Source organism: Marasmius oreades, chromosome 7 (assembly GCF_018924745.1).
Source record: "Marasmius oreades isolate 03SP1 chromosome 7, whole genome shotgun sequence".
Classification (NCBI taxonomy): domain Eukaryota; kingdom Fungi; phylum Basidiomycota; class Agaricomycetes; order Agaricales; family Marasmiaceae; genus Marasmius; species Marasmius oreades.
This window is the reverse complement of record NC_057329.1, coordinates 1,625,245-1,650,568: the sequence shown is the minus strand read 5'-3', so window position 1 is coordinate 1,650,568 and position 25,324 is coordinate 1,625,245. Positions and strand designations below refer to the sequence as shown.

General features: G+C 47.0%; 11 protein-coding genes across 12 annotated transcripts; 6 read left to right on the top strand and 5 right to left on the bottom strand.

Annotated features, from left to right (window-relative positions):
* Positions 1-1,026: 1,026 nt before the first annotated feature.
* On the bottom strand, positions 1,027-4,198 carry E1B28_011272 (uncharacterized protein). The gene is made up of 13 exons (XM_043156291.1): positions 4,124-4,198; positions 4,046-4,068; positions 3,972-3,986; positions 3,559-3,912; positions 3,166-3,498; positions 2,628-3,110; positions 2,491-2,580; positions 2,161-2,439; positions 1,819-2,112; positions 1,499-1,759; positions 1,302-1,439; positions 1,207-1,254; positions 1,027-1,149 (listed from the first exon to the last, which is right to left on the bottom strand). Exons 1-13 carry the CDS (start codon positions 4,131-4,133, stop codon positions 1,144-1,146), a joined length of 2,334 nt encoding a protein of 777 aa, XP_043006076.1. The 5' UTR covers positions 4,134-4,198; the 3' UTR covers positions 1,027-1,143.
* Positions 4,199-4,268: 70 nt separating this feature from the next.
* LOS1 (pre-tRNA nuclear export protein) lies at positions 4,269-8,538 on the bottom strand. Its single transcript, XM_043156290.1, has 13 exons — positions 8,209-8,538; positions 8,043-8,146; positions 7,558-7,986; positions 7,184-7,503; positions 6,984-7,130; positions 6,767-6,931; positions 6,543-6,717; positions 6,237-6,495; positions 5,629-6,184; positions 5,425-5,577; positions 5,184-5,367; positions 4,842-5,128; positions 4,269-4,784 (listed from the first exon to the last, which is right to left on the bottom strand). The coding sequence occupies exons 1-13, from the start codon at positions 8,442-8,444 to the stop codon at positions 4,581-4,583; spliced, it is 3,219 nt and encodes a 1,072-aa protein (XP_043006075.1). The 5' UTR covers positions 8,445-8,538; the 3' UTR covers positions 4,269-4,580.
* Positions 8,539-8,591: 53 nt separating this feature from the next.
* On the top strand, positions 8,592-9,782 carry E1B28_011270 (uncharacterized protein; the record flags this gene model as incomplete). The annotated part of the gene is made up of 5 exons (XM_043156289.1): positions 8,592-8,729; positions 8,790-8,892; positions 8,950-9,319; positions 9,374-9,671; positions 9,726-9,782. The coding sequence occupies 5 exons, from the start codon at positions 8,592-8,594 to the stop codon at positions 9,780-9,782; spliced, it is 966 nt and encodes a 321-aa protein (XP_043006074.1).
* Positions 9,783-10,019: 237 nt separating this feature from the next.
* Positions 10,020-11,446, top strand: E1B28_011269 (uncharacterized protein; the record flags this gene model as incomplete). The annotated part of the gene is made up of 4 exons (XM_043156288.1): positions 10,020-10,039; positions 10,086-10,292; positions 10,351-11,284; positions 11,348-11,446. The coding sequence occupies 4 exons, from the start codon at positions 10,020-10,022 to the stop codon at positions 11,444-11,446; spliced, it is 1,260 nt and encodes a 419-aa protein (XP_043006073.1).
* Positions 11,447-11,618: 172 nt separating this feature from the next.
* Positions 11,619-13,827, top strand: E1B28_011268 (uncharacterized protein). 2 transcript variants are annotated; one of them, XM_043156286.1, is made up of 4 exons: positions 11,619-11,940; positions 11,996-12,261; positions 12,326-13,216; positions 13,275-13,827. In XM_043156286.1, exons 1-4 carry the CDS (start codon positions 11,686-11,688, stop codon positions 13,570-13,572), a joined length of 1,710 nt encoding a protein of 569 aa, XP_043006071.1. In that variant the 5' UTR covers positions 11,619-11,685; the 3' UTR covers positions 13,573-13,827. The 2 variants fall into 2 exon arrangements, with proteins under 2 accessions (XP_043006071.1, XP_043006072.1); XM_043156287.1 differs by having other exon boundaries at positions 11,991-12,261.
* A 60-nt stretch (positions 13,828-13,887) lies between these two features.
* On the bottom strand, positions 13,888-14,322 carry E1B28_011267 (uncharacterized protein). The gene is made up of 3 exons (XM_043156285.1): positions 14,194-14,322; positions 14,011-14,137; positions 13,888-13,957 (listed from the first exon to the last, which is right to left on the bottom strand). Exons 1-3 carry the CDS (start codon positions 14,303-14,305, stop codon positions 13,909-13,911), a joined length of 288 nt encoding a protein of 95 aa, XP_043006070.1. The 5' UTR covers positions 14,306-14,322; the 3' UTR covers positions 13,888-13,908.
* A 1,099-nt stretch (positions 14,323-15,421) lies between these two features.
* E1B28_011266 (uncharacterized protein) lies at positions 15,422-16,789 on the top strand (the record flags this gene model as incomplete). The annotated part of the gene is made up of 4 exons (XM_043156284.1): positions 15,422-15,739; positions 15,798-16,066; positions 16,121-16,559; positions 16,613-16,789. Exons 1-4 carry the CDS (start codon positions 15,428-15,430, stop codon positions 16,787-16,789), a joined length of 1,197 nt encoding a protein of 398 aa, XP_043006069.1. The 5' UTR covers positions 15,422-15,427.
* A 29-nt stretch (positions 16,790-16,818) lies between these two features.
* E1B28_011265 (uncharacterized protein) lies at positions 16,819-18,197 on the bottom strand. The gene is made up of 4 exons (XM_043156283.1): positions 18,119-18,197; positions 17,568-18,064; positions 16,949-17,508; positions 16,819-16,889 (listed from the first exon to the last, which is right to left on the bottom strand). The coding sequence occupies exons 2-4, from the start codon at positions 18,031-18,033 to the stop codon at positions 16,884-16,886; spliced, it is 1,032 nt and encodes a 343-aa protein (XP_043006068.1). The 5' UTR covers positions 18,034-18,064; positions 18,119-18,197; the 3' UTR covers positions 16,819-16,883.
* Positions 18,198-19,631: 1,434 nt separating this feature from the next.
* On the top strand, positions 19,632-20,721 carry E1B28_011264 (uncharacterized protein; the record flags this gene model as incomplete). Its single annotated transcript, XM_043156282.1, has 4 exons — positions 19,632-19,861; positions 19,913-19,976; positions 20,040-20,409; positions 20,465-20,721. The coding sequence occupies 4 exons, from the start codon at positions 19,632-19,634 to the stop codon at positions 20,719-20,721; spliced, it is 921 nt and encodes a 306-aa protein (XP_043006067.1).
* A 214-nt stretch (positions 20,722-20,935) lies between these two features.
* E1B28_011263 (uncharacterized protein) lies at positions 20,936-22,197 on the top strand (the record flags this gene model as incomplete). The annotated part of the gene is made up of 5 exons (XM_043156281.1): positions 20,936-21,214; positions 21,283-21,376; positions 21,438-21,558; positions 21,604-22,022; positions 22,083-22,197. Exons 1-5 carry the CDS (start codon positions 20,956-20,958, stop codon positions 22,195-22,197), a joined length of 1,008 nt encoding a protein of 335 aa, XP_043006066.1. The 5' UTR covers positions 20,936-20,955.
* Positions 22,110-25,273, bottom strand: E1B28_011262 (uncharacterized protein). The gene is made up of 11 exons (XM_043156280.1): positions 25,043-25,273; positions 24,959-24,982; positions 24,643-24,827; positions 24,482-24,583; positions 24,250-24,431; positions 24,087-24,195; positions 23,971-24,032; positions 23,712-23,919; positions 22,746-23,661; positions 22,210-22,687; positions 22,110-22,134 (listed from the first exon to the last, which is right to left on the bottom strand). The coding sequence occupies exons 1-10, from the start codon at positions 25,207-25,209 to the stop codon at positions 22,318-22,320; spliced, it is 2,325 nt and encodes a 774-aa protein (XP_043006065.1). The 5' UTR covers positions 25,210-25,273; the 3' UTR covers positions 22,110-22,134; positions 22,210-22,317.
* Positions 25,274-25,324: the final 51 nt, after the last annotated feature.

The following is a 25,324-nucleotide window of genomic DNA, read 5'->3' as shown; positions in this document are numbered from 1 at the left end:
CGGAAATCACATTTATCCAGCGAACTCAACCTTAAGAGCGGATTTGTCGTCCTCTTCCATCTGTGCGGTGAGTGTGATACGCTTTGCAGTAGCAGGCTGCAGAGAATTTCCAGGTCAGACTAAATACATGGATCCGTTGCACATCGACTTCAGACGTCTGCGTTGCAGTCTTCTTTCCCATCCAGTGTCTACACCCTCACCCACATCATCTCTTCCTGCATCTTGCCAGTGGTCCCGTGAGCCCCAGAATGATGGATAACACCTGTCAAGGTCTGGAATGGTGTGGTTGTTCAAGGAGTGTAGGTTCGACTCTGATAAATCACTGGGTCAATCTTTCTCTGACAACCGATTTGCCTTGATTTTGCGATTGGAGGAAGAGTGGTTGAGGCTTACAGTTCACCACTTGATAAATTGACATGTGTCAAGTTTAGCATATTGGGTGTCGAACTGTCCTTTTCAATGTCTGACGGGAGCGCAAGCTCATGACTTTACGCGGCCAAAGATAGATAGGTGACACGACATAGTCCCATAATACCGCCCTATAGCGACTCAGCAAGCTCGCCCTCTTCGAAGGCGGTAGACTAACCAGCCAGGTACTATGCTAAGGGAATCACCGGATAGCAGTGACACAGAAATAAATCAATTACCCCAAGTCATCGAAATTTCCCTAGTCACGATGACCATCTGGTATCCTTGCATTCCAGGTTTTTTCCATTGCTCAACGAGGTGAGCAAGCGTCTCTACGCATCAGAAGGGCCAATGGCGTATCACTGACAGTAACCTCGGTGAGTCGGCAGATCTCCATCTGCCATTTAATATTGAAGCTTCACACCGGCAAACAGTCAATGGCTTTAGACATTTAGCAGTTAAGTAGCTTTGAACTTTGGGGCAAACTCATCTTCCGTCCGTGGGCCTGCTATTTCCCCCACCCAGGTCTTGCATTGAAACAAGTGGTCATAGGCTCAAATTGCTTGGTTCTCTTATTCCTCCGCGTCGATCGTATGCTTTAAGTTTGTTTTTCTCCAAGTCGAGCTGAGATAGATCGTTGTGATCACCCGCAAGAGCAGCAGATCAAGATGTATGCATAACTACAGTATGCAATGTAAAAATACAAACCTGAACATAAGATACAGGGACATGCAATCATGCCTGAATGAGAATCAGGTGAGTGATGTTCACGTCTGAGGTCAGGATAAGCAAACATACCAGATAGTTATACGACTTCCGGTCCTCACAACGTTCCAGATACTCTCGCTAACGAGAGTTTAGTATTTGATTCAACCTCCAAGAATAAGTCTTACCTCGATCAAACCCTCTATCCGTTGTTTGATTTTCATCGGATTGGGCTTAAAACGAGTCGAGAGCAGCCTTGTCACCTCATTAACGAGATCATTGTGTGTCATATGCTTTCTGTCCTTCATGATCCGAACTATACATGCCTAGGTAATATTCACACTGAATCACCGAACGTCGAAGACAACCAGTAAAGATCACAAACCTCTGTCTGATGGCGCCTCTCTTCGTCGATCCGATCTCGGGTCTCTTTTCGCTCCTCCCCAGTTTCGACTTTAGATGAGACCGTGCCAATCTTGATCTTCTGAAGATTCGAGGTGAATCCAGAATTGAATGAAAAAGAGTCGCTCGTTGACACGTCTCGGCCAGGTGGATGTTTCTTAAGAACTTTATATTTGGCACATGCGAGGGATTGTAGGTGTCGTTGAAGCTCAGAGTCCTCGATCGACGTCGCTTGTTTGATCTCCTGCGAAAAAGTCATTAGTATCAATTGACGTCTAGTGGTCTAAAGAAAGCAAGGATAACCTCGTATGTTAAGAATCCGCCTTCTTCTACATCCTCGAACAACAGGAGAATGACCAATGCAAACGTGGAAACATTCAGGTCATGCTTCCTGTTCTTGAACATGACACGGACGTCCGCACTTCCTAACGTTAACTGCCATGTTAGACGTCGCCCGGTGTGTTTCTTCATATAAAACTGTTCGAACGACTTCGTTGCCTTCAGCATAACTTCGGGAAGTGTGCATGTCGCTGCGGAATGAGACATGGGCCAGAAAGTTGAGGTCATTACTATGACGGAAACCTCTATCGGAAGAGTCTGTTCACTGTGACTGATGGTTCTTCGGTAATATGAAGAGAGACTTACAATAGAGGATGCAATATGCTTCTTATAGTCTTCCATATGGTCGGCCGAGATCTTCATATCGTTGAACATACCCTCCAGCTTTTGTGTGTACTGATAACCACATTCGACCTTAAGTTTCGCGAGCATACCACGCTCAGCGTCATCGGAAACAGAGCGGCCATTAATTAGACGTTTAGCAAGATGGGTTTTGTAGTATCGCTCGAACACATCTTGCTCAGCAAGGTATCGAAAGATTATGATCGTCTTGTCTAATGCGAGGTCTATATCGGCGTCGGATTTCTGAAAGGGTCGTCAATAAAGAGTAATGGGTGAGGGTAAAGGTAATCTAACCCCCTTCAGTCCCCTTTTGAGGTTATCGTCGATGAACAGAGAGATGTACTCAGCACATTTGTCGTTAGAATTTATGAAACTACTGAAAGCCTGTTTCTACGTGAGAGGTCATGTGTAAGCTGAGTGTGTGCACCCACCTCATTCAAAGTCACTTCGATTTCCCTATCGGTTTCAAAGGCCACTTTCCATACTCCGTCAAATTTATCCTTGAGGTCAAGGACGTCCTGCACCCATTTCAAAGCAGATGCTAGTGTCTGTGCTCCTGCGGTCACCACACGTATTTTGCCCTTCTCTTTTGGCTCCTCTGACGGTTCGTCAGCGGACTCGATAGCTGAAGAAGCTTCGTTGATATCTTTCCCCCTTCGTGCGATGGACTTCTTGAGAGCTTGCTTGATACAGTCAAGGCCTTTCGGAACCAACGTATACAATTTATATAACCGTGTTAGATCTTCAACCTTGTTGGTGTCGATCATAGCGTCAAGGCCTGATTCCTTTGAAATGGTAGCTTCAAGATGGGCAGTTACAAGGTACTCCTTCAATATTTGCTGTAAAGAACTTGCTGAGTGGCGTGACAGATAGTGTTGTGTCCGCTCTTCCTCGGACATGAACCGCGATTCGACCTGAAAACAACAAATCAGATATATACGGAGCACTGACTTTAGAGCCACCACACACCCTCCGCAGATACTCGGGCGCATCGCAGGTGTCCCGTAGAGTTTGCCCGAGGTTACGGTAGAACATTTCGGTCTCCTTGAGAAGTGCAGGTTCAAGTTCCCCTTTGTAAACAGAGGGTCCACCAGCACTAGGAAAGAGACTGAGAAATATTTCAACGCATCCTTTTACGGCGGAGCGGTTGATCATGTAGCCTTCTCTTTCAAACTCCAGTTGATTGAGCACGGCGGTGATGAGGTGTTCCTTTATCGGAGAACGAATGATGTTCTTTAAGAATAGATCAAGACCGAATTCCCATGTCTCTGGAACTTCAGCCGATTTCGTGTAATACCGGTCCTTTGCAAAAAGAAGGCATCAGAGAGACATGACTTAAGTCCAGATCGGCAGAACACGCACCATATACTTCAAGATCTGCCCAAGCTTCGACATATTACTCGTATGATCATCCCAAATCCGCTTCACAACTTTCAACAGGACTTCATTCTCTTGATTCCGCGTCGTAGGGTCGCCACTGGCACTGGCTGGAAATGAAGGTATAACATCACTTTGTGCGAGTTCTTGGAGTCTCCCTGCGACTATTTGTTTCGTGCCGTTATAAAGTCTATCACCAGCTTTGAAGAGCACCATATTGTAGGCGTGTCGGTGATTGACCTCAAAAGACATGTTGGTAACATTGTCGCGATTGAGGATCTCTCGGATGTTTGTCGACAGCTCCGACCAGGTCTCGTCAATCGATACATCCGGACCATACTGAAATAAGATTGGGTATCAATGCCAAATATGAATGCCCCAGAAGAGAGGATGGTCGCCTTCTTCGGTGGTTTCTAAACAAAGCCATTCGTCAATGACCAGGCATAAGCACAAGATGTTTGTGACCACGTACTATCTTGGACTTCCTACGAACACCTATGAAGAAAAAACACTTCAGCAATATCGTGCGTTTCTCAAACTAGTATCTGACCTGTGGCCATAGCTGTTAGGAGGGGAGAAATTGTAGAGACACGAGATGGCGAAGGAGCATAAGCAAGCAACACCCATTAGCGCCCATTGCACCGTGCCGCGCCAAATCACCATCTCAACATGATTGCGTTCTCGAATCGGAGTTTCGGGATGACTCCCTCGATAACAGAGTATTTCTTAAGGTCATGATCCTACATTATAAACATAACCACGCGTGAAGATTGGGTTCAGAAAAAGATCGTGAAGAGAAAAAGCAGTAGTAATACGAGGATAGCACAGTAGATGTAAGTGAGCAATAAGTACGGGGACGATGAATGCATGAGTGGAATGCTGAAGCAGGTATAAGGATATGCGTGCAAGAAGTGAGATTTGGGAAACCAAGATTGATGGTAGAAAGGAAGATGTTCTATTTCGATCGTATTGTTGTTGTACTATATACATACTTACGAACGCTTTTGCTATGACCGAGAAGAGCGAACGAAATCGGTAAAGTATTTTCTAAAGGATCGTGAATCGAGTTCCCTGAGTTTAGTGACGAACTGCATGGCGGCGTCTGAAGGCCAGTTCTGGGATGGGAGGAAGACATTGAGGAACCAGTTGTAAGCCTCCTCTCCTCTTGACACGCAGACAGTCTGCAAGAAATTGGCAATCTCGTGAAGAACCTACAAAAAGTAGCAGTCAGTTACAGGGTTTCCCGGGTAAGAGGATGGGTAGCTCACAACCGTGACTTGTCCGTCTTTTAAGTTAAGAGAAGGGTTCGAAGGAACCCGGAAAGCAGATGGAACCAGACGCTCGTAGATGTAACCTTCAAATCCAGGCAGCGCCATGTCATTCAAGGGGTTGTGGTTACTATTGCCATTAGGCGTGGTGGCCTGCTGCGGCTGAGCCCATGCTGTAACGCAACGACTCAGGAAGGTAAACGCCGCCTTTTGGTTGGGCGGGTCCGAAGTATCCTCCGCAAGCATCCGCATTGTCTCCATTAGCGAATCAAATGATGGGTTGTTTCCTACGAGAAGGAGTCGGTCAGCCTTGGAGAGAAGACATTCAAGAGTTGGACGTACGTGGGGAAATAAAGACGCCATGTAATCGCACAGTCATGATCGACGTGAGTAAGGCCAGATAAGCCTTCTTGGTATCAGAATGAGTTCGTTCCTCATCAGATCCCGAAACGGGCTCGTTCTGGGTGGCCGAAATATGGGCTGTCAAAGGCCCTACAAGCTGGTCTAGTACGTCGAACATATCGTCCTAATAGCCGTCAAGATCGTAAACAGATAGCGCAAAGTCAAGAAAGATGAAACTAACCCTTAGCCTGAAGATCAGAAGAGCAATGAAGTTCATGAAATCAACAAGCTCCGATGGTTCAAAGTGGATGAGCAGATTGGACATCAGTGGAGGGATGAAATGAGTGATAGTCGATCCTGCGGTTGCAAGGATGCGGGCAAATGCAAATCGTGTCTAATCAGATTCCGTAAGAACGTTGACCGCAGGAATAGTGACTGAACTTACTGCATCTCGGGCTGGTTTGTAAACGTTCATATTTTCCAAACACACCAACATCGCCTGTGCCACTTCGGCGAATACATCTAGTGGCGGGAGAATATACCCTGGAGGTACCGGGGAAGGATAGTCAGGGAAGCCTTTGGCGATGTTGCCCAACGCCATAACAAGATGATGTAGCTTCGCCACTGGGCCAATATCTTGGTTGTTTTTCGTATATGCCTGCAATGCCTCAGACAACTCGTCCATTAGGGGCTTCACGAACGACAGAAGTAGGGACTTCATTTGTTCAGGATTCTTGAACAATAGCGAACAGAGTATGCCGATGGTCTCGAACAGGTAAAGCTGTGCATCAAATGCAGAACTTTTTACTGCGTCGGTTAACACGTCGACTTCTACGTCGTCTGGGCTGGGAAGTTCTACTTGAATGGCCAGTAGGTCCCGGAGACTTTCTGCGATCGTCGCTGACACTTCTGGAGGTATATCATTTCTCTCCTCCTTTATAAAGCGGTAGAACAAATAGTATAGCCTAGAGCGATAACCAGAGTTTTGGTTATGGATACCTCTGCTAAAACGTTGAGAAAGTTCCGCAGACAAGTACGGCTTGATTGGCGCACCTGGAATCTATCATTGCCTCAAGGACAGGAACAATGCACTCCTTGCGAACCTTGAAGAAGTCACCATACCGGGATACCGCCTCAAAGAATTGCAGTGCTACGGCTTGATGCGGATATGCAGATATTCCCGACTGAACGAGAGCTAAGAGAAGTTCCCCGTGTGTTGTGAGAGGATAATCGGCATAGTTGATGTTTTTAGAACCCTCCTTGTCGCGTACAGACGGCGCCAGACAAAAGGCAGCACGACCCTTACCACCGCCTAACTCCATGAGAAAGCGTGGTCGATGTAATTAGAAGATCACTTACTCTTATTGATCTCCCCAAAGATATACACGAGATGAACCGCAAGTTCGGCCTCGTTCCACTTCATGTCAACCTGATTTTTATATGCTTCTATGGTGGAGAATGCAAGGTTCTTGACAGCGTCTGTCACTAGATCCTGGTCAATTATTAGAACAGAATCCATGAAGGTCCGTAGATCCTGGAAAGAGATCAGGATCATAGACAGAGCGGGAAGAAGCAATGCTTACCTTGCGGATCTTTTCAAATTCGAGGCTGTCGTCATCCTCTGGATCGTCTGGGGATGCATCAATCTCCCACTTCATCTTCTCGAGTATGACTTGCAAAAGTGAAGTGAGAAAAGATCGTTTTTCTGTATCGATTGGACCTGTTGAAGTCTTTCGGGTCCTCTTATACTGTATACGGGGGTAAGCGTAGTCATCGATGAAGAAGAAGAGCTGAACACACCCCAGACAGGACTGTTTGTAAAAAGGGAAAGACCGTGGAACAAGTGTCATCGTATTCATCGGCTAGGAAGCGTAAAAGGACGGGAAGGATTTGTATGATATACTTCAGAGTTTCTGATCGTACTTCTTCAGTTGCGTTCTGGGATTCCTGCGCTAGTTTGTCAATTTCGAGGTAATGGGTGGCTGATGAACAAGTTGCACCTCTAATTTTATCAGCTCTAATCCAAGAACATTAAGCAATTTTCCCAGCGCCTCGCGGTACGACTCTTCTCCTTCGTCCGTATCCCCTCCCCGTTCAACTTGCTGTTGTCGCGTTTTTGTTTCAAGGGCATCTATGACCTGTCCAAGGGAAAGCACTTTGAGGAGTTGTAGCTTGTCTCCGGGTTCCTTAAGTCCCTTCGCAACAATTCTTAGCAAGGCAGCAGATGTGGCTAATCGAATGGGCAACGAGCGATCGGCTAGAAGATTAAAGAGTAAGGGAACAGTGGTGGGGGTGACAGTGAGGTTGATATCAATCCAGCCTTCGTAAGGAGTATTAGAAACTGGGCAGCATTCAGGATAGCTGAATAACGCACCAACATAGGAACCAAACGCGCGTATTCCCCAATCAACAACCTCCTCAACTTCTGACAGTTCTCCAGCAGATCCATCCTGTTGCTTTTGCAACGAAGTCATTTTCTCCGCGGTTGCCGACACGATTGTCAACACCGCTTCGTTAATCCGTACGGCGTCTCTTTCTCTCACAGCGTCCCTCACACGAGCATCTCGCGCGTGACGTTGGGTGCTGAATTGGCGTGCGGATTTGATCATCTGGTCAGCAACTTCGCCAGATATTTCAAGAATAATGTGGAAGAAGAGGAGGGATATATGTCGATTGAAGGAAGGTTGCGAAGAGTCGGCTGGTTGGATGAGGGAGAAAAGATCCGCGAAGAAGGTTGGCCATTGATCCATATAAGTACAGAGAAAGAATAGTGTCAGGGTATGTGAAAATTTATTGCGAATGTCTTGGACAGTGTTAGTCTCACAACTGGTGTGGCGATAATGAAACAAGATGGCTCACAGGCGGCGTTGGCTTCAGATTGACCATACAAATATTCAGACTGCACGTAGGATAACAAAGCTTGCTGTAAGGTCTGAAATGATTCGGGATCGAACGGCTCAAACCTGGAATGATTTAGAAAATCCACTTCACACAATAAGAATCATGCAATGAAGGCAAGACTGACCGATTATCAAGATATTCGTCCAACACTCTGAGAGCAAAAAAGCGAGCTTGAGGGGTATATCTTCTTGTTCCATCTGCATTCAGGTCAACAAAAAGATGCAAGGCAATTCTCCAAGCTTCTGAGGCATTTTGCTGTATCGTACTGAGATAGCCTATAGCTTCTTGATGAAGTGAAGACTGGGAAGGATCCGAAGCAATAGTGATAGCTTGGACGACCTGTTCAATTTCTTGATCCATGAGTGGTAAGGCTCACGGTGGCAAGATGTGGTAGAGAGAGAGAGAGAAGAATGAGAAACAATGACCGATCGCGATGAAACCAGAGAGAAGAAAATAATTTTACGCGACGCTTGCCTGCCTCTTTACCAAAACGCTACATACATCCCCATGATAGACCACAGCGTCAAGGACTATACATTTTCCAATGATGATGGATTATTTCTAGAACGTCTTGAAGCTTTCATGGACAAATCTCTGGCTGAACTACGGGCCTTCGCAGAGAGAGAAGAGCGCCCTTTTGAGGAGGTGACGTTCATCGCCTGTAAGACTGTATGCTCTCTAATCGATGATTATTTTCAAGTACAGATGAGATTCCGTTTTGTAGAATGGCATAGCAAGCATCTTTTCAACAATTTCGTCCCATCTGCGTCCTGTCAAGTGGCCTTACAGGCTGAAAGAGCGACCCAAAGTCACTTCTATTCGTTCGAGAACCATTTCATTTGTCGTCTGACTTATCTTTGGCTAGCTCGCAACATTCTCGTCGAAGTTTCTCGCATTCTAGAATCGCTCTCTCATATCTGGGGAACACAGTCGTTCATTCTAGCTGTTGATCCCTATTATCCAGCAAATGAAAGTTTTCTAGGGGGCACCACGGCAGGACGTGAGTTTTGGAGGGGGTTAAGACATGGAGGGGAAACTGGTGCCATGTCATTCAAGCAAAAATGCTTGAAAGCTGTTCAGAATACCTTTTCACAAAGGAACTACGATGAATCGTCTAGCAATACAGCCCCTACCCACGAGTTGGCGGACACCAGTGCCAGAAGTTCTAAACAGCAGCTTTCAACTGCAAGGGAGGTTAAATCAGCTTTATACGACGGCATACGGAACTCTTTGAGGTACGTATGTAAACCATCTTGCTCCAATCAATCCCGAAGCTAAAGGAAAGCAAGGTCGGTCAGTGGTATTCGCAACGCTGAGATGAAATGGACAAATCATGACCGGCTGTATACATACGGTGTTTCCTTGGTGGGATGGCCGCCAGATATACCAGCCCAAAACCCCTCCTCGCTACACCTCGACCAGAACAAGCGGCTTCTAGACCTCCTACAGACTGGGACCATTCGGTTCGAGAAGATAATCATCGATCCTTCAAACCCAGTGACAACTTCCAATCATCAAGGATTCTCTTCGGAAGAAGAGGGGGATTCTTTATTTTCTTGGGCCCTCCAAGATGACACCACTTTTCCAGTAGGTCGTTTATCTTTTCTTTTCATCTTTGTGGTCAGTCTCACCCATCCGCAGTCTGTCGATGGAGCTGCGGTCAGACCTCCCAAGCGACCGCGCGTCGATAAGTACTGAGCATGAGGGCGCAGTTAGGCGCAGTTTCTCCACTGCCCACGCAGCAGAATATACCTTTTCTGAAATACCCGTGAATATATTTTTGTAGGATATACAGTATGTTATATGTCACGTCGGTTTGAAATAAAACCATCTTGACAACCGTACATACTGTACTGAACACTAATAATACTGGCGTGCCGGCCACCGTGCACGTCTGGCCGAGACGTCGATCGCTAACTTCAGACCGGTACCATCATGTTCTCCTCGTTTTTTTCGTGAGTCCTTTTGAAGCCATTCACCATTTTTCTGAAAACATCACAGGACTGCTCCTCCTGTGGATCCTACCGCTCCCAACTTCCACCCTGTTTCCTCCAAGTTCAAGGATGGAGAACTGTTCGGTGAACTTGCACAGAAAGACACCGAGTTGCTTTGTACGGCCAGTGGATTTGTGACTGAAACCCAGGTTTTTTACACCATCGCGAACGATGGAACGTCGATAACGTGTCAATTAATCCATTCCTCGGTGGGGTGAGTTTCACAACCCAATTTGCTCATATTCCCAATTGACGAAAAGGATCTGACGCAGGATGTGGTATCCTACTATCCAATTTGTCTGCAAGATATACAATCCGAAGACCAAGGAGTTGACATGGAAATCAGTCAATGTAAACAACTTCGTCTGCCCCCCTCCAGGCCGTGACAGGAGATCGACTAAAGCAGACGAGTTTTCCTTCACCCACAAGTCTACACCAGGATCGGATCATCCAGAATCATATACCATTAGTGCCAACCCAACCCCCGATTTACAGATATCACTGGAAATCTCGCGACCAGCGAAGATTCCTGGGTTCAAAGTTGGCAAGGGAGATCAGGGTGGATACTCATACTTTGGAGCGGATCCTAAGAACGCAGATGGATACGTCATTCACCGATTCTGGCCTCGTTACAAAGCCAGTGGACTTGTTGTCATGAATGGAAAAGCGTTGTCGGTGGATGGCACTGGGATGTTTATTCATGCCATACAGGGCATGCGACCAAACCTCGTCGCTGCCTCGTGGAATTTTGCCTACTTTGATAGTGATGAACTGGGAGGGACGTCCGCGATTCAGATGGAATTCACCACGACGGATGCCTATGGGCTTAAAGGTGCTGGCTCCGGTGGTGTAGTTGTGAACGTGGGATCACTTGTCGTGCGAGGCAAGCTGGTAGCATTGACGGCAGAGACGAAGGGACCCAATGTGGCCAAGGGAGACGAATCACGCCTGAAATCGAGAGCTACTCATCTCAAACCCATACATGATCCTGATACTGGTTACAACAAACCATGTGAGATCCTCTACGAATGGACAGGACCTTCCTTTTCGCCAGAGACCCCAGGAATTTACCGTGCATCTACGATAGTTGACATCGGATCAGAAGACAAGGGCTTGATTGAGAAGGTGGATGTGCTCGCGGAAATACCTTACGTGCTCAAGATGGCTGTCAACTATGTTGCTGGAACCAAACCGTATATCTATCAGGTAAGTCAATTTCACGGTTTCCTCCGAGAATCTTCTCTCAACTTTCCGACCTCTCCGTTTCAGTATATCAATCCGGCTACGCTTTCATTAACTGAACCAGGCTCTGAGACGCCACTCGATGTTCAGGGTACATTGTATAATGAGGCTACCTTCATCTCTTGAACAAACAACTCGTAGTCACTTTCTCTTAATACCGCCAACGCCTCGTACTGTATGATTAGAATGCCATGTTAGAGGATTGAATTGATTCTGAGCGCAGCGCCGTGAGACGCCAGAGAATCAAATTCGCGGCCAGCAGCCAACGTCATCCATTACCGTTTTGGGCGATTTGTTTGCCGGCAGTGTTTCACGAGGACCTTCTGACTATTTTTTTGACTTCGAGCCTGGCTGTACAATGTGCAATGCTGCGCCAGCTGGTACGCAGAACGGCCATCTTCTACCCCAGAAGCTTCAGCAATTCCTTCAGCACTTTACACCAACCTCACGGAATTCACTGCCAAATATATCTACCGAGTCTCATCCAGGCTGAGTCTCGAACGAGGACAAGACCACCATCACATAAAACTACTCCTCTAGTTTGCCACGCCTTCGGAAAATGCGAGTTTCATTCCTCACCGTCTAGTAGAGGTCTACCATTTTTTCTAGCAGTCTTCAAGGTATGGACTTGCAGAACCACGACGACGTTGCGTTCACTGATCTCATCTAGTTCAGGCATCAACGGCTTTGGAACTTGCGCGTACTGCAGGACGAATCGCGCTCACTTTCGTGCCTTTTGTTCTACTCAAGAACCACAAGTCGCGCCGGTACCTGCAACATGCTGAACTTATTGGGAATCCTGCTTCGGAGGAGAAGAAAACGCAGGTTTTGAAGAGTATTCGAACGCGAACTGTGATATTTCATATCTTGCTTCTTATACCTGCTGCTCTGTTTTGGGCCACGATCGTTGCTAGTATGGAGAGAACACCCCTTACTGGAAGGTAAGTGTTAGTTGTTAGACTTCGGTGATTCTCACTTCAATCTAAATATATATATCTTGATAAGATGGAGACTCATCATTCTTTCCCCTGAGGAAGAAGAGGAAATAGCTACACAGCTGGCAGGTCCAGGGTGGTACAACGCTGTTTCAGATATTCTGGCTCAAGATGGACCAGTGCGCCTGTTATCCATGGACGACCGGAGGTATATCTGGGTCAGAGATACATTACGGCAACTTGAATCCACCATCCCAATCCTTATCCGGGAACGTGAGCTGTGTCCCGAGTGGCTAGCCAGCTCACCTCAGGATCGTCCGTTACCGCCCCCTGCTGAATATCCTTTACGACCGCGCCCTCGAGCGTCAGAATATCTCAGATCATTCTGTGAAGCAATGTGCGAGCGCCATCATACGCCTGTCCCACATTCTATACCAGGTCCGCCCTACAATCTACTTGTTGTGGACAGGCCCGAAGCGCTGAACGCATTTTCATACGGCTTCGGGCCTAACGGCGGGGGTGGCATAGTAGTTTATTCCGGTTTTCTGGACGACATCATATCCAGAATTCCCCCAGAAAAAACGACCGTAACACAACCCAAATCTTGGTGGTCCCGACTTTTTGGTTCCATTTTTTCACCCAGATATTCTCCCCCACATCCAGTTCCTGGGAAAGAACAAACCTCTGAATTAGCCATCCTTCTCGCTCATGAACTGGCGCATCTTATTTTATCACACCATTTGGAAACACTTTCTTCTGGCACGGTTATGATTCCGGGTACTCTTTCGGTCATCTCTGATGTTTTACGAGTTCTCATTTTCCCCATCACGATGATATTTGGGCCATTCGTCAATGACGCAATTGCACAGCTCGGCAAGATGGGCTCTGGGGAACTCGTCAAGGTTGGCGAGTATTGTACGAGCATGAAGCAGGAAATCGAAGCTGATATCGTTTCCGCGAGGTGGGGGCTTAATTCACAACGACACGTTCCCTATATGCTGACCGTCTATGGTGAATAGATTACTCGCACACGCAGGCTTTGATGCTCGCGATGCGATATCATTCTGGGAACAACGGGCTCTATCCGTGACAGAATGCGCCCATGCTGAACCTATGGAACCAAACTACTCAGGAGACAAACTCACCAAGTCCGAAGGTTTGGCGCGGAGCATCATGGGTTCAGCTCATCCTGTCAACGAAATACGAGTGGGCAAGCTCAAATCAGAACTCGTGAGATGGGAGACGGAGAGAAGAGCCGCGTTTTTACGACTTCAAAATGGGACACAGGAAAGTTCTGTTACTCTCGCTACTGCGTGATCATCTGAAGATCTGGATGGATGGTTCCCTCTCAATCATAGATGCTACTATCTCTTTTAACCCCGGATAAGTAAGACTCCGAGCATCACTCGTTTGGCTTTCGATGTTATCTAAATTAAAATTATTGTACTCGTATAACTCGTGGATAACTCTTTGTGTAATCTTAACTAGCAACTCCTCTCGTTTTTATTTGACCTGCACATTGGTCATTGAAAATCAAGCAGATGTAACATCTCCCAAGGCGATATTGTTAATCTTGAATAAGTTCATTTGCACAAATGGCTAAAAAGACCTCGAGATTCGGCGTATCGAGGAGCCGATGATCATTAATCATTGTCAACTGACATGGACCTTCATGATCCTGGTATCAGAGTCGCACGTTGGCCTATGAAGAAAAGATGTCAGTAAAGAAAATACGAGTAACAAAGGATTTCTTACGTGTCTCGTGGGTGAGCGTAGAAGCACATAGCTGAGGGAAAGTAAAACGAGTCAAGCAAACTGCTTCCTATGTCATGTCTTTGGAAAGAAAGGCGGTAAACATCCGTTGGAAATGTCATAGTGTGCCCTAAAGCGAGAATCAAAGGGATGGCGCGAAAATGATTGAAAGAGAGGAAGACTAACGAGATGTTACCGGTGCTGCCAATGAGGTTGTTCGACCTGCAGGCGTGGATTCGCCGTAGAGGACCGGGATATGAGGATGTACGGGTGCAAGCATGGGTATTGTCACGAACATGTCTTCCAAGCGTGAACAGTGGCGAGATAAGGGTACCAAGATCTAAAATTTGTTCTCTATTTAGGACGAAGATCTATTGAAGATCTACGAGAGTAATGTAGGTGGTCGGTATCCTAAGCAACGAAAGAGTACAGACTTGGAATACATTGGCCAAGGAGGAGATTTCGATTAGATAGACTATGAAGGCATCTGTCGGACAATATCACTCCGTTGAGAAAGCTTAAGAGCCGTATCCAATGTGACGGTCGCAATGGAGGAGCGGGACGCGTGCAGGCGCTTATCTAATGGAATTTTTTGGACTTCCCTCCTCAGGAGGGGGGCACATTGGGTAGTATGTCCGATCCGTTGACCCCCATTTTGGACCATTTTTGGTACATACTTCTGGGTCAATTTGGGCAGGTATTTGGTACATTTGGATCGGGTAGGTGAATTTTGGTCCATTTTGTGTACATAACCGATACAACCTCGTATCTACCGTACCTGATTATTTTAAGGGTACTATATTGTAGAAGAATCGAAACAAACACTAAGAACCCTCTCTGTCTTCAGAGCCAAACTCGTAAGGTATGTTACTCTTGCGAGGCGTCCGAGCCCTCGCACAGAACAGATTCTGGTGAGAATGTCGCAAAGTTATCGGCGGCCTTGTAAGCGGAACGTTTTTGATATCCTTATAATGCCCTTTTATATAGGCTTTTTACGTCTCATCCGGCGAGTTATCCCTCCCGAAAGGCGGCATTTTACGACATGAATTCAATTTTTTGCCCTTAAAACCTCCCTTAATTGGTACCTTGCTACAGGAACGTTTTATTATAAACCCCAATTGCCTGATTTTACCTTAAAATCCTTTATAAGCGCTTTTAACCAGTTTCGGCAACTTTGCGACATAAAGTGAAAGGTAGCACTCAGGTTGAAAACAAACCCAAGGGCATATAAATCCGGTACCCAGGACAACCCCGATTTTTGGTACATACGGATCGGACTTGGCTACCGACGAGCCCATTTACGCACATTAGGGATCGTAGGTGGTACTCAATTTGGGTCATTTTAGGTACACTAGGATCGGAGTGTCGGCCAAAATGAGACCCGTTTTTGGTACATCCCGGATAGGACCGTCCAGTGTATATGCCCCCCTCCTCCCTCCTCACTTGTTCTCGTCCTCATTCCTCAGATCTTTACGGAACGATGGGACGAACAAAACCCAATAAACAGCCAATCTCCAAAGCCCATGGAATCAAATCTAAACCGGCTACATCGAAGTCTCCCTCCATAGAATCCTTACTAGAAAAAGCCCATTCTCTCGTTGTCCAATGCGATTATGAACTTGCTTTACGATTTATTCAACGGATATTAGAACAACAGCCATCTCATGCAGATACAAAGGAATTAAAAGGTGTTGTTCAGTTGGAAATGGGTGACGTTGAGAGTGCAAAGCAGGTGAGTCTCAAAATAACATGTCGCAGTCCTATTTGGAATACTTTAACCTTCCCTACAGACCTTTATGTCGCTATTACCTCCAAGTCCAGATGCCCCATCACCCCCACCAGCTTCTGCACACTTGTATCTCGCTCAAATAAACAGTGACGACCCTCAATCGGCTCTTCAACACTATCAAGCAGCGATAGACATCATGTCTTCGCAAGTAAAGGGGAAAGAACGTGCGGTAGATGATGGAAACGACGACGATCTTGAACTTAGGACTAATATTGTTCGAGCTTTCATTGGACAAGTAGAGATTTGGATGGATCCCTCGCATGATCTCTGGTACGCGGATTCTCAACCATGTCCGGTGGACGTCGATGGCTCATTCTCCAACAGTTTCGCTCCTGAAGCAGAAGAAACCTGTCAGGAACTCCTTTCATCCGCGTTACGAATCGATCCAGATAACTCCGAAGCATTACAAGCGCTGGCATCCGTACGAATGTCACAGCAACGTCCTGAGGAAGCGAAAGAAGTTCTAGAAAGGGCTTGGTCGTCGTGGAAGGACCTGGATATAGACAATCCAAAGATTCCACCGATCGAGACGCGATTGGCACTTGTCAAACTCTTCTTGGAATTATCCCTATTTACGCCAGCTCTGTTGGTTCTCCACGGTGTCATGTCCTCGGATGATGAAGACGTCGAGGCCTGGTATCTAGAGGGATGGTGTTATTTCCTCATGGCGGAGCAAGCGAAAGAAAGTGGAGGTACCTTGGATGATCTTTCATGGGAGGAACTTGCCAAGGACTCTAGAGATCGTTTGGAAACATGTCAATTGGTATTTTTACCTATTTCCTTTGGGGCGTCTGCATTCTGATTTCGCTTTGCCAGTTACACATTAACGAGCAACATCCTGACACTCCGCTATTGGACCATGTCAGGGAGCTCATCGCCAAACTGGACGCTTTGGGAATTAAGGTATCTACTGAAGAAGATGGGGCGGATGGTGAGGGTGAATGGATTGATGAAGACAGTGCGGATGAGGACGGTGACGTTGAGATGTCCTGAGCCCAACAGGTGTTTGGATAAAAGTATTGTCTCGTATCTACTAATGATTTCCAACAATTACAATGTACACACAGATATACAAAGTACTGGGTTATCAAGTCTGAAGGGGTGAACCTCTCAGTACCTTTTCGGAAGACACGGGCATCGAAACAAGCTTACCCGTTGTTGTTGAAGTTCCCTCCACGACTCGTGTTTAGCATCCTTTACCAAGAAGTGATACCAATATATCGCAATCGGCACTGTACACAGGTGCCATAACGAATGTGCATCAATCGTCCTAGCAACTGGCGGGAAATCGAATAACTCCAAAGCCGTCGCTGCAGTCGTAAGGACGACGAGGTAAAGGGCGGAACCCAGAAATGGGGGTCTGTATGATTTCGGACGGTTGGGGAATCTTCGAATCAGAGATAGGGATGAAGGCAGTGAGTATATGAGCCATAGGGCGTTGTGGGTGAGGCCGATGATGAGATTGAAGATGACATTGTAGGTGTAATCGAACCGAGGAAGGAACGTGAGGTAGGAGACATGCGCGACATATAACACGATACAAAAGGCCGTCCAGAGTTTTAATTTCGGGCTGGCAGAACGGCTTCCATTTCTAAGTGTGAGGCGAGGTGAAGGGGAGTACAGGTGGAATATTCGGATCGTAGTGAAATAGAGTGCAATCAAGATGGTAAGAGCTGCCGAGTAATAATCCAACTTTTCCGTGACTGGAGTATCTGATGGAGGAAAGGTGTGTATCATAACCAAGGATAAGTCTGGGTGAAATAAGGCGCACCTCTAGTATGAAAGATTGCCGACCAAACCCACGTATTGATACTGGTAGCAGACCAGATCAAGAAATACCTTTTCAGAGGATGAGAGTCATGGATCTCCCTCTGAACTTTTGAAAATCCGCGTGTATGAGCCCATAAGTTCAGAAGGGAGAACAACACAGAGGCGGGTTCTTGCATTCCAGCAAACCGCCAGAAAGGCCATTTTCCGTAATACTGAACAACAGGTTCGCCTTTTTCTACAGCCGACCTTGTTATTTCATGCATGCAAACGTATTTGCAGTTGTCCAAACACGTCCATTGAGTTATCCGAAGTGCGATCGAAAGGACGGCAGGTGAAGCTATATCGCATTGGGCGACTTTGCAGCGAAACAGGCAGGATTGAAAGTCAGATGCTCTATCCCCAGCAGATGCCAAAATTGGTGAAGCCAAAGAGAGAAAAGTCAGGATGTAAATGAGTCTGGCTATCATGGAATGGTGGTAAACGCGCCTTGCACGTTCTCTGTAGTTCTTTCAGTCTTAGGACGTGGGCGAAAACAAAAATGTATAGGCGCACACATCTATCTCTGGATCAGAGTTGGAAAGGTAAGCCGGGCCGACCGCTCCCGATCCCACTATAGTGAATTAATCTATCCCAAGGATTTCTAATCCGCCTACCAGCCTAGCTAGTAATGCTACTCAGCGGCTCGCTTTGGCGGACTCATCTACAGAAGACTTGTCAAAGCCCCTCAACACATATCGGGACCTAAAGGTAGTAATATTCATTGACTCCATGCGCTGCACTGACATATCGGTTGCCTCCACTCCCTTCGTTTGGCATTCGTGGGCTTCCTTATGAATTCCTCTGCCCAATCTCCTAACTCCGTGTGCGATAGGAGCAAACATTGGACGTCACTTCAATGCTAGTATGTGTTCAGATTGCGATCACTGGAAAGACCTCACACTCAAATAACCTGAGCCATGATCCAAGATGAACAGGGATATTATTTTGGTTGAGATCTCGCTCTCTCGCTCCCGTTTTCGGCCTCTGTCTTCGGTTGGATGGAGGATGGAAAGATACTAAAACTTTGTTGTCTTTGCTGAACGACCGCCTCTCATGATATATGTCAAGCGAGAGGCTTGTCTGCCGAGGACACGGAAACTTTTCGCGACGACCCGTTGGTGGAACATCTTGTCCAAGGTTCGATGGCTGAAGCCTGGTCGCCCGCCTACTATATCACGACTGCGGACCATTCACGGTAAACATCGCTTCATCGAATCATCACCTCTTGAATCTCTGTCCTCCCTTCCCTGGAAAACAGTCCACCACTTTCACATGGATTACGATGGCAGTCTTTGAGGTCCACCTTTTGAAGCCTTCCGACTGGGTGCAGGACTGCGGTTCTACACTCTACTACCCGAACATCATATTTGAGGCATGACGCTTCTATCCCTTCCCATCTGCTTCCGCGAACCATGCTCTCGTAAGGCTCAGTGCGAATTACTCTCATATTGAGGTCTTGACTGTTGACAGTGGCCAATAAGAGGCTATGCAGTAGAGCAAAAACCGTCACAGGACTCAAAGGTGCTACCTTGAGCACATACGTATTCACCACCCAGCATCCCTCCCAATCTCCTTTCAATGCCGACGAAAACTTTTGTGGTTGTGGTTGTTTTGAAATGGGAGTTGATGAAGCAGGTGTGTGAGCTATTGCAGGGATTGATAAAGCAAGGGATGGTGGTGTGGGGATGGGAAGCAGGTTGAGTGAGCTTGTGATCAAACATGGATTTCTCAAGCCTTGCTAATCGATATGGTTTTCGGTTCGGTTCGAAAGTATCGTTGCTCTCAAAGTCTTGGGTGAATTGCCTTGTATGACTGGTGCGCGACTGCCAGTGGTTTCGTCGGGTTCCATATGGTAGCTCTGGTTGGATGCGTCTCGTGAATATTCAGACTTGCTGAAATCGTTGGTTCGTCATTGTATGTAGTTCATTCGAGGCCTGGTTCTTCAGCCTCGGAGTCGCACGCCCAAAAGTCCAAGTAAGCGTGGAAATGTAGGTCCGTCGCCAAGCGTTTCCCACTAACACTGATCATGATCATGATGCCGCTCCGTTTCTCCATGGCACAATCATGGTCACAATCCCGGCAATTCTTGGATCCCCATCCGTTTCGAATGATGGCAAGCAATCATGACGACGAGGAGCAACTACAGGACACCCCCAGACCAAGCAAACTGTCGTTTCTTCAGTATCTCCAGCAGGATGTCGACCCTCAACAATGCACAGTACCCCTTGCTGCATTCTGTTTCATGACTGGCTTCATGTGCGTTATTCTACCTATATCTCCCAGTTCTCTTCTTGATGAAGTTATCAGTGACTCAATCAGTTTTTCTGCCGTCTTCGTTTGGTGTGGGTTTCAAACTGGAAACTTCGTTCAGGTCCGAGTAAAAAATGAATTAAAATTTTACCTACGAACTAAAACCATCATCTCTTATGTTTAGCTCGCTGTCGCCCTCGCTCGTCTATTCGAAGGCCCTCCAGGACAAAGAGACCAATCATTCCACAAAGCTGACCAACAAGCACTCGCCTCCCTTCTCGCCTTCAACGTCGGTGCCTTATTCGGTCGATGGGGAGACCACCTCGGATCCCATAAACGATTATGGCTGATAATTGGAACCTTTGTACAAACTCTCCTCACCATGGCAGCTGCATTGACGATATGGAAGAGTGGATCTGGTGCCATTGCAGATAACCGAGGTGACCCGGCGTGGACGAACGGTCTCTCGCTTGCAGCTATCATTTTCATGAGTGCTAGTTTAGGGGTGCAAGGAATACAGGGGAAACGGTTAAACACGCAGTTTACGACAACGAGTTGCGTCCAAATGCCACTGTCAATCATTCTAAATACTCACTATGTCTTTTCCAGTCGTACTAACCACGGTGTGGGTCGAGCTCATGTCGGATCCTAGCTTGTTCAACCTTCGTCGGAAAGTTATCACTCGGGACCATAAACTCATAGCCGCTAGTTCTCTTTTCATCGGAGGCTTCGTCTCTCGTGCAATTCTCGGAAAGATTGGTTCAGCGGGTACCCTGGGGGTCGCTGTAGGATTACGGGCCCTCATTACCCTAGCTTGGTTGTTCGTACCGGCGAAACAGAAGAAGGGTTCGGAAGAAGGGAAATAGATTCATCTTTGATACCTCCGACTAGATGACCGAATGGATTTCCTGAGAACTGGAACATGCCTTTGCCTATGCGTATCGATTCTATAAATTCGTATACCCCCTCGTGTAGCAAACGTTGCATAGAATTGGTCTCAGTGACAATAGACGCCCAGATAGCCAAACAACGCGAACGCGTAAACAAACCGTGGGCGCGCGCCCAGCCAACAACAATCTCCTTCATCTCGCCACAACACCATGACCAAAACCCAACCAGACTCTCCAGCTTCAAAACCTCACGATCAGGAATCATCAGGTCTAGTACCATCATCACCGGGTCCGTCTACCCCCATAACCCAATCATACACCTACCATTCTCCAACACCCACCGCTACCGGTCCTTACATCCTAGGCGTGGACGAAGCAGGACGAGGTCCAGTACTCGGGCCTCTCATTTATGGAGTTGCATATTGTCCTGAATCATACATGGAAGAGTTGGAAGGACTTGGATTTGCTGGTACGCCATGTGTGACGTGTTTAAATTCCAAGTGAATTCTGAAACCGCAAGAATTTTGCGAAAACTAGATTCAAAGACACTCACAGCAGCAACACGTTCAACACTGCTAAAGACGCTACGTTCCGATGAGGAGAATCTAGGATGGTCAGTTCGAGTGATATGGTGCGCGTTCCACCCCCACTTCTGGGGTCCGTCCGTTGTCGACAATTCAATGATCACCCAGCCCACAAGCCATCTCAAGTGGCATGCTCCGTCGACCACCAATAAACCTCAATCGGCAGTCTCAAGAAGCCACAGTTATGCTGATCCAGGAGATACTCAAGAAAGGCATAGCCCTATCAGAAGTACGGATTGCTTTACGATACACAACGTAGCTCATTTTCGACAAGGTCTACGTCGACGCACTAGGAAACACAACAACATACCAGGCCTACCTCTCTTCTCAATTTCCAAATATCAACTTCACCGTAGAGTCAAAAGCAGATTTCAAGTTCAAGATCGTAGGTGCTGCAAGTGTAGCTGCAAAAGTCACTCGAGACGCCTGTCTGGAGGAGTGGACATTTGAAGAACCGGGTTATACTCCTCCCAATGAAGCAGAACTTGGATCTGGATACCCGTCGGGTCAGTCCATCGTCTCAACTTTCGCTACAGTCTATTTTATTTCAAAGGCCCACTCCTCCCCAGACCCTAAAACACAAGCTTGGCTCAAAAACTGCCTCGAACCTACCTTTGGCTTCCCCAAAGTGGTGAGATTTTCCTGGACTACAGTCAAGGTATTGTTAGAAAAGGAGGCCTACCGGGTGAAATGGTTCGTTATTCATTTCTGCGTCACCTCCACCCCTTGCTGAGATCCAATGGCTTTTGATAGGATGGACGAGGGCCAAGCTTCATTGATCAAAGCATTCGAAAGCGGTCAGGGACTGGACAAAGATCGTTGTTTGTTGACAAAGGAGTTGGGTATCAGAAGTATCGGAACGTTTTAAAGCCAAACTCACTTCTTTTTGGATTGCCTTTGTAAAAAAACACAATGAAGTATACCATTAAAGAAGTTGCTAAAGTTTTCATTGTCATCGTCGTCAACGTCCCGTAAATTGGAGCTGTTTTCATCTGCGTTTGGCTGGGGGTGAGCCTGCGGCTTCCTCGCCTGCCTTGCGTTTCATCCCAAAACCGAAGGCGACCTTGGATCGCTCCCCGGGCCCAGGCGAACCACCTTGCGAAGAAGGTTCAGCTGCCGACGAGATCCTGGAAAATCCTGCTCTGGGTGCCGGAGATCCGCTGCTAACGACAGACGCAAATCCTGAAGGTCCAGGGCTGCCTCCATTCGACAGCGACATTTGCGAGTTCGGAAAGTTCATGATACCAGATTCCAGTGCGGCCTTGGCATTCTTTGACTCCTTCTTCTTCTTCATCTTTTCCGTTTTCCCCTTGGACAACGGCTGAGTCTCGATAAAATCTGCAACTTGAGGGACGGCACTGAGGAAGAGAAAATAGTATAAGTTGCGGACTTTAGGTAATAAACAAATGGGCTTACCCTCGATTACCGACAGAAAGAACGAAATGGGCCTGGCCAGTCTTCTGTTGGCGTTGCTGGAATGCAGCATTCATGCTCAAAGGTGTATCCCCACTGGCCATTGCCAACTTCTTCTTTTCTTCCTCAATCTTCTTCAACCTCTTCTCAGTCTTCATCTTTCCAGAACCCTTCCCATGGAACTTGTGCGACAAAGCTTTCCATGCCTCCTTGGGAGTAAGCTCTCGTCCAAACTCATCATAATAAACGATATTGACGTCTGGCTTGTACTGTTTGAAAGACTCCAAATTATCCCGTGCCTCCTGCTGTTCTCTAGAACGATTCTCATATTCCCTGGTTGCTTGGTCCTTGTTCCCTCCCCGAGCCTGGAGCCTTTCCAATTCTCGCTCAGTAACCTTTCTTCGCTGTTGACTCAGCCATAGGTCCCGCTGGAGCTGCGTCTTCTCTCGGTCCTTCAAGTCTGCAGTCGGGGTAGCCAGAATTCCTTGCTGACGTAGAATATTCAGGGTGGAAGCCATGCCCGATTTGAAAGTTTGCTCATTGGACGTTCCAACGCCGTCATTAGCGGCTTCTTCGGCCTCGGTGGATTTAATTGCCTCCTCTATTTGATCCAGTATGGCCATCTCGTCCTCCTCGTCCTCCTCTTTTACCACCACTTCTCCTGCTTCTATTTCGTCCAAAACTTGATCACCAGGAGCCATGGAGATATCCCGCGAAGGGGAACGGGGAGCTGGTGGCGGTACAGACTCTCGCTTGCCTTCCCGTTTGACAACGATGGGGTTGTTTCCAACGTTTCGAATGAATTCAGAGGTATCGTCGAACGTGAGTCCACCCGGTTCTTCATCTTCAGAATCCTCCATTTTGACGTCGTCTTCAACTTTGATCGGTGTATTTGTTTCCTCTGCCCGACGTTGGGCGACTATAACACGCCTGAGCGAAACTGTGAATGAGTGAAGGAAAGGAGCTCACTTTTCTTGGCTAACTCTTCTGGTGACAACTTTTTAGGTTTGTTCAGCCTGGCTCGTCGTGATCGTGCCAAAGCGGCTTGAAGTTCATCGTCATCGACAAAGTTCGCGTCAAGGTCTCGGACAATTGGCTGCTGCTCAACTTCCATGTCGTTTTCGTCGGCCAGGTCAGCCTCAGCAGGAGCACGTCTGGATGGACGTTGCTTTTTAGACTGTAAGACAACAATTAGAAACCTTTCACTAAGGCGCAAAGGTAATTCCACCTTTTTGAATTTCTTGAAACCGGGGTCACCTTCCTTGAGATAATCTGTGGTTTCCTGATTCTCTGCAAAGCCAGTCAGGTGAACAAGTACTGATGACGGACCGATTGGGTACCCACTTATGTAGTCTATCGACAACAGGGACTTGTTCACAGATGCAGCAGATGCATGTTTCTCTTGCTCTATAGCTTCCCTTTTCGAGACAATGGAACTGCCTAACCGGAAACCCTGTTTAAAAGCATGTAAGAAATCAGAGTGCTAGAAAAAGGCTTAACGGCCCACAGTTTCCATCGGCCCTTCAATATCATCATCATACTTTGACAGAACTGAACGTTTCATCCCTTGATTACCCTCGACGAACTCGTCATCGTCATATCCTGTATAGTCACGCTTCTTGACCTTCAGTTCCTGGTTCTTCTTTCGTCGTTCCTCTTCCGCCATTTCCACATTCTGCAATTCATCCTCTACGTATATGGTTCAGAACAACGCAGCATAAAAATATGGGACACCTCACCTTCATTATCAAGGATCCGACTATCTTTTAATGTAAGTATACGGGCTTCTCCTTCTTCCATACCCTCAAAGTCATGGCTGACCTTCAGGCCTTCCAGGTCACCTAAGGTTTTGAAGGAAACTCAGGTTGACGTATTTCGTCCAATGAGGTTTCCAACTCACGTTCCGTATACTCCTCTTGTATAGCCTTGTCAAAATTATCCAACTCTTCTAACCGTTTCCTCGCAAGCTCCTTGTCCTTCTTCTTGGACCGTTTGATCCATTTCAGCGTGTCGTCTGCGTCACCGTCGGCATCACCAAGAGTTGTGCCTTTCAGCGAAGCATTGAGTTCCCGTCGATTTCTCACCCTGCCAAAAAGGGTTTCCGAATGAGTAAACAGTACTTTCATCGCATTGAGAGAAGAAAAGGTTGAGGTCTTTCACTATACAGCCGAAAATGCTGTGAAAGTGGGAGAAATGATATGAATGAAAGGACTCACTTGGCTACCCGGTCAGCGACTTTCCTACAAGGGGATTGGGAATGATAAGTAATGAGAAAGATAGTTCGAAACCAAAGTACGTACTTCGCTTCTTTGTCTTTGGCTTCCTGCTCCCGTCGTTTCGCATAGTTCTGTTCTGCTTGTTTCTCTTTATCGTCGGTAGAGGGTGCATCTTCGGTCAGCGGTTTCAAGCCCAACGAGATACGGATTTTGTTGGTTTCTTCCAAACTAATACTCTCTTCAATAGACATGACTGATTAAAGCGAGAATAAATAGAGCGGTCGAATATGGTGGTGATAGTGAATGAGAAAGAGTCAAGCTTAGGCTCAAGCGCGGAGGCGGCGTTATTTACGACTGTTGTGCACC

Excerpts from the sequence above, each read along its gene's own strand:
- E1B28_011272 (XM_043156291.1), bottom strand. Across the intron at positions 2,440-2,490 it reads TCAAAAGGGGACTGAAGGGG|AAATCCGACGCCGATATAGA; the intron begins GTTAGATTACCT and ends CGACCCTTTCAG. Across the intron at positions 1,440-1,498 it reads AGAGGCGCCATCAGACAGAG|GCATGTATAGTTCGGATCAT; the intron begins GTTTGTGATCTT and ends AATATTACCTAG.
- LOS1 (XM_043156290.1), bottom strand. The coding sequence starts at position 8,444 with ATGGATCAAGAAATTGAACAGGTCGTCCAAGCTATCACTATTGCTTCG. Across the intron at positions 6,496-6,542 it reads CTTTGGGGAGATCAATAAGA|GCGGTGGTAAGGGTCGTGCT; the intron begins GTAAGTGATCTT and ends TCATGGAGTTAG. Across the intron at positions 5,129-5,183 it reads TGGCGTCTTTATTTCCCCAC|GAAACAACCCATCATTTGAT; the intron begins GTACGTCCAACT and ends TCCTTCTCGTAG.
- E1B28_011268 (XM_043156286.1), top strand. The coding sequence starts at position 11,686 with ATGCTGCGCCAGCTGGTACGCAGAACGGCCATCTTCTACCCCAGAAGC. Across the intron at positions 11,941-11,995 it reads TTTTTCTAGCAGTCTTCAAG|GCATCAACGGCTTTGGAACT; the intron begins GTATGGACTTGC and ends CATCTAGTTCAG. Across the intron at positions 12,262-12,325 it reads AGAACACCCCTTACTGGAAG|ATGGAGACTCATCATTCTTT; the intron begins GTAAGTGTTAGT and ends TATCTTGATAAG.
- E1B28_011267 (XM_043156285.1), bottom strand. The coding sequence starts at position 14,305 with ATGTTCGTGACAATACCCATGCTTGCACCCGTACATCCTCATATCCCG. Across the intron at positions 14,138-14,193 it reads GGCAGCACCGGTAACATCTC|GGCACACTATGACATTTCCA; the intron begins GTTAGTCTTCCT and ends TTCTCGCTTTAG. Across the intron at positions 13,958-14,010 it reads TACGCTCACCCACGAGACAC|GCCAACGTGCGACTCTGATA; the intron begins GTAAGAAATCCT and ends TTTTCTTCATAG.
- E1B28_011265 (XM_043156283.1), bottom strand. The coding sequence starts at position 18,033 with ATGATAGCCAGACTCATTTACATCCTGACTTTTCTCTCTTTGGCTTCA. Across the intron at positions 17,509-17,567 it reads GGCAATCTTTCATACTAGAG|ATACTCCAGTCACGGAAAAG; the intron begins GTGCGCCTTATT and ends TTCCTCCATCAG.
- E1B28_011262 (XM_043156280.1), bottom strand. The coding sequence starts at position 25,209 with ATGTCTATTGAAGAGAGTATTAGTTTGGAAGAAACCAACAAAATCCGT. Across the intron at positions 24,432-24,481 it reads TCGGATCCTTGATAATGAAG|AGGATGAATTGCAGAATGTG; the intron begins GTGAGGTGTCCC and ends CCATATACGTAG. Across the intron at positions 23,662-23,711 it reads AGAAGAGTTAGCCAAGAAAA|TCGCCCAACGTCGGGCAGAG; the intron begins GTGAGCTCCTTT and ends GGCGTGTTATAG.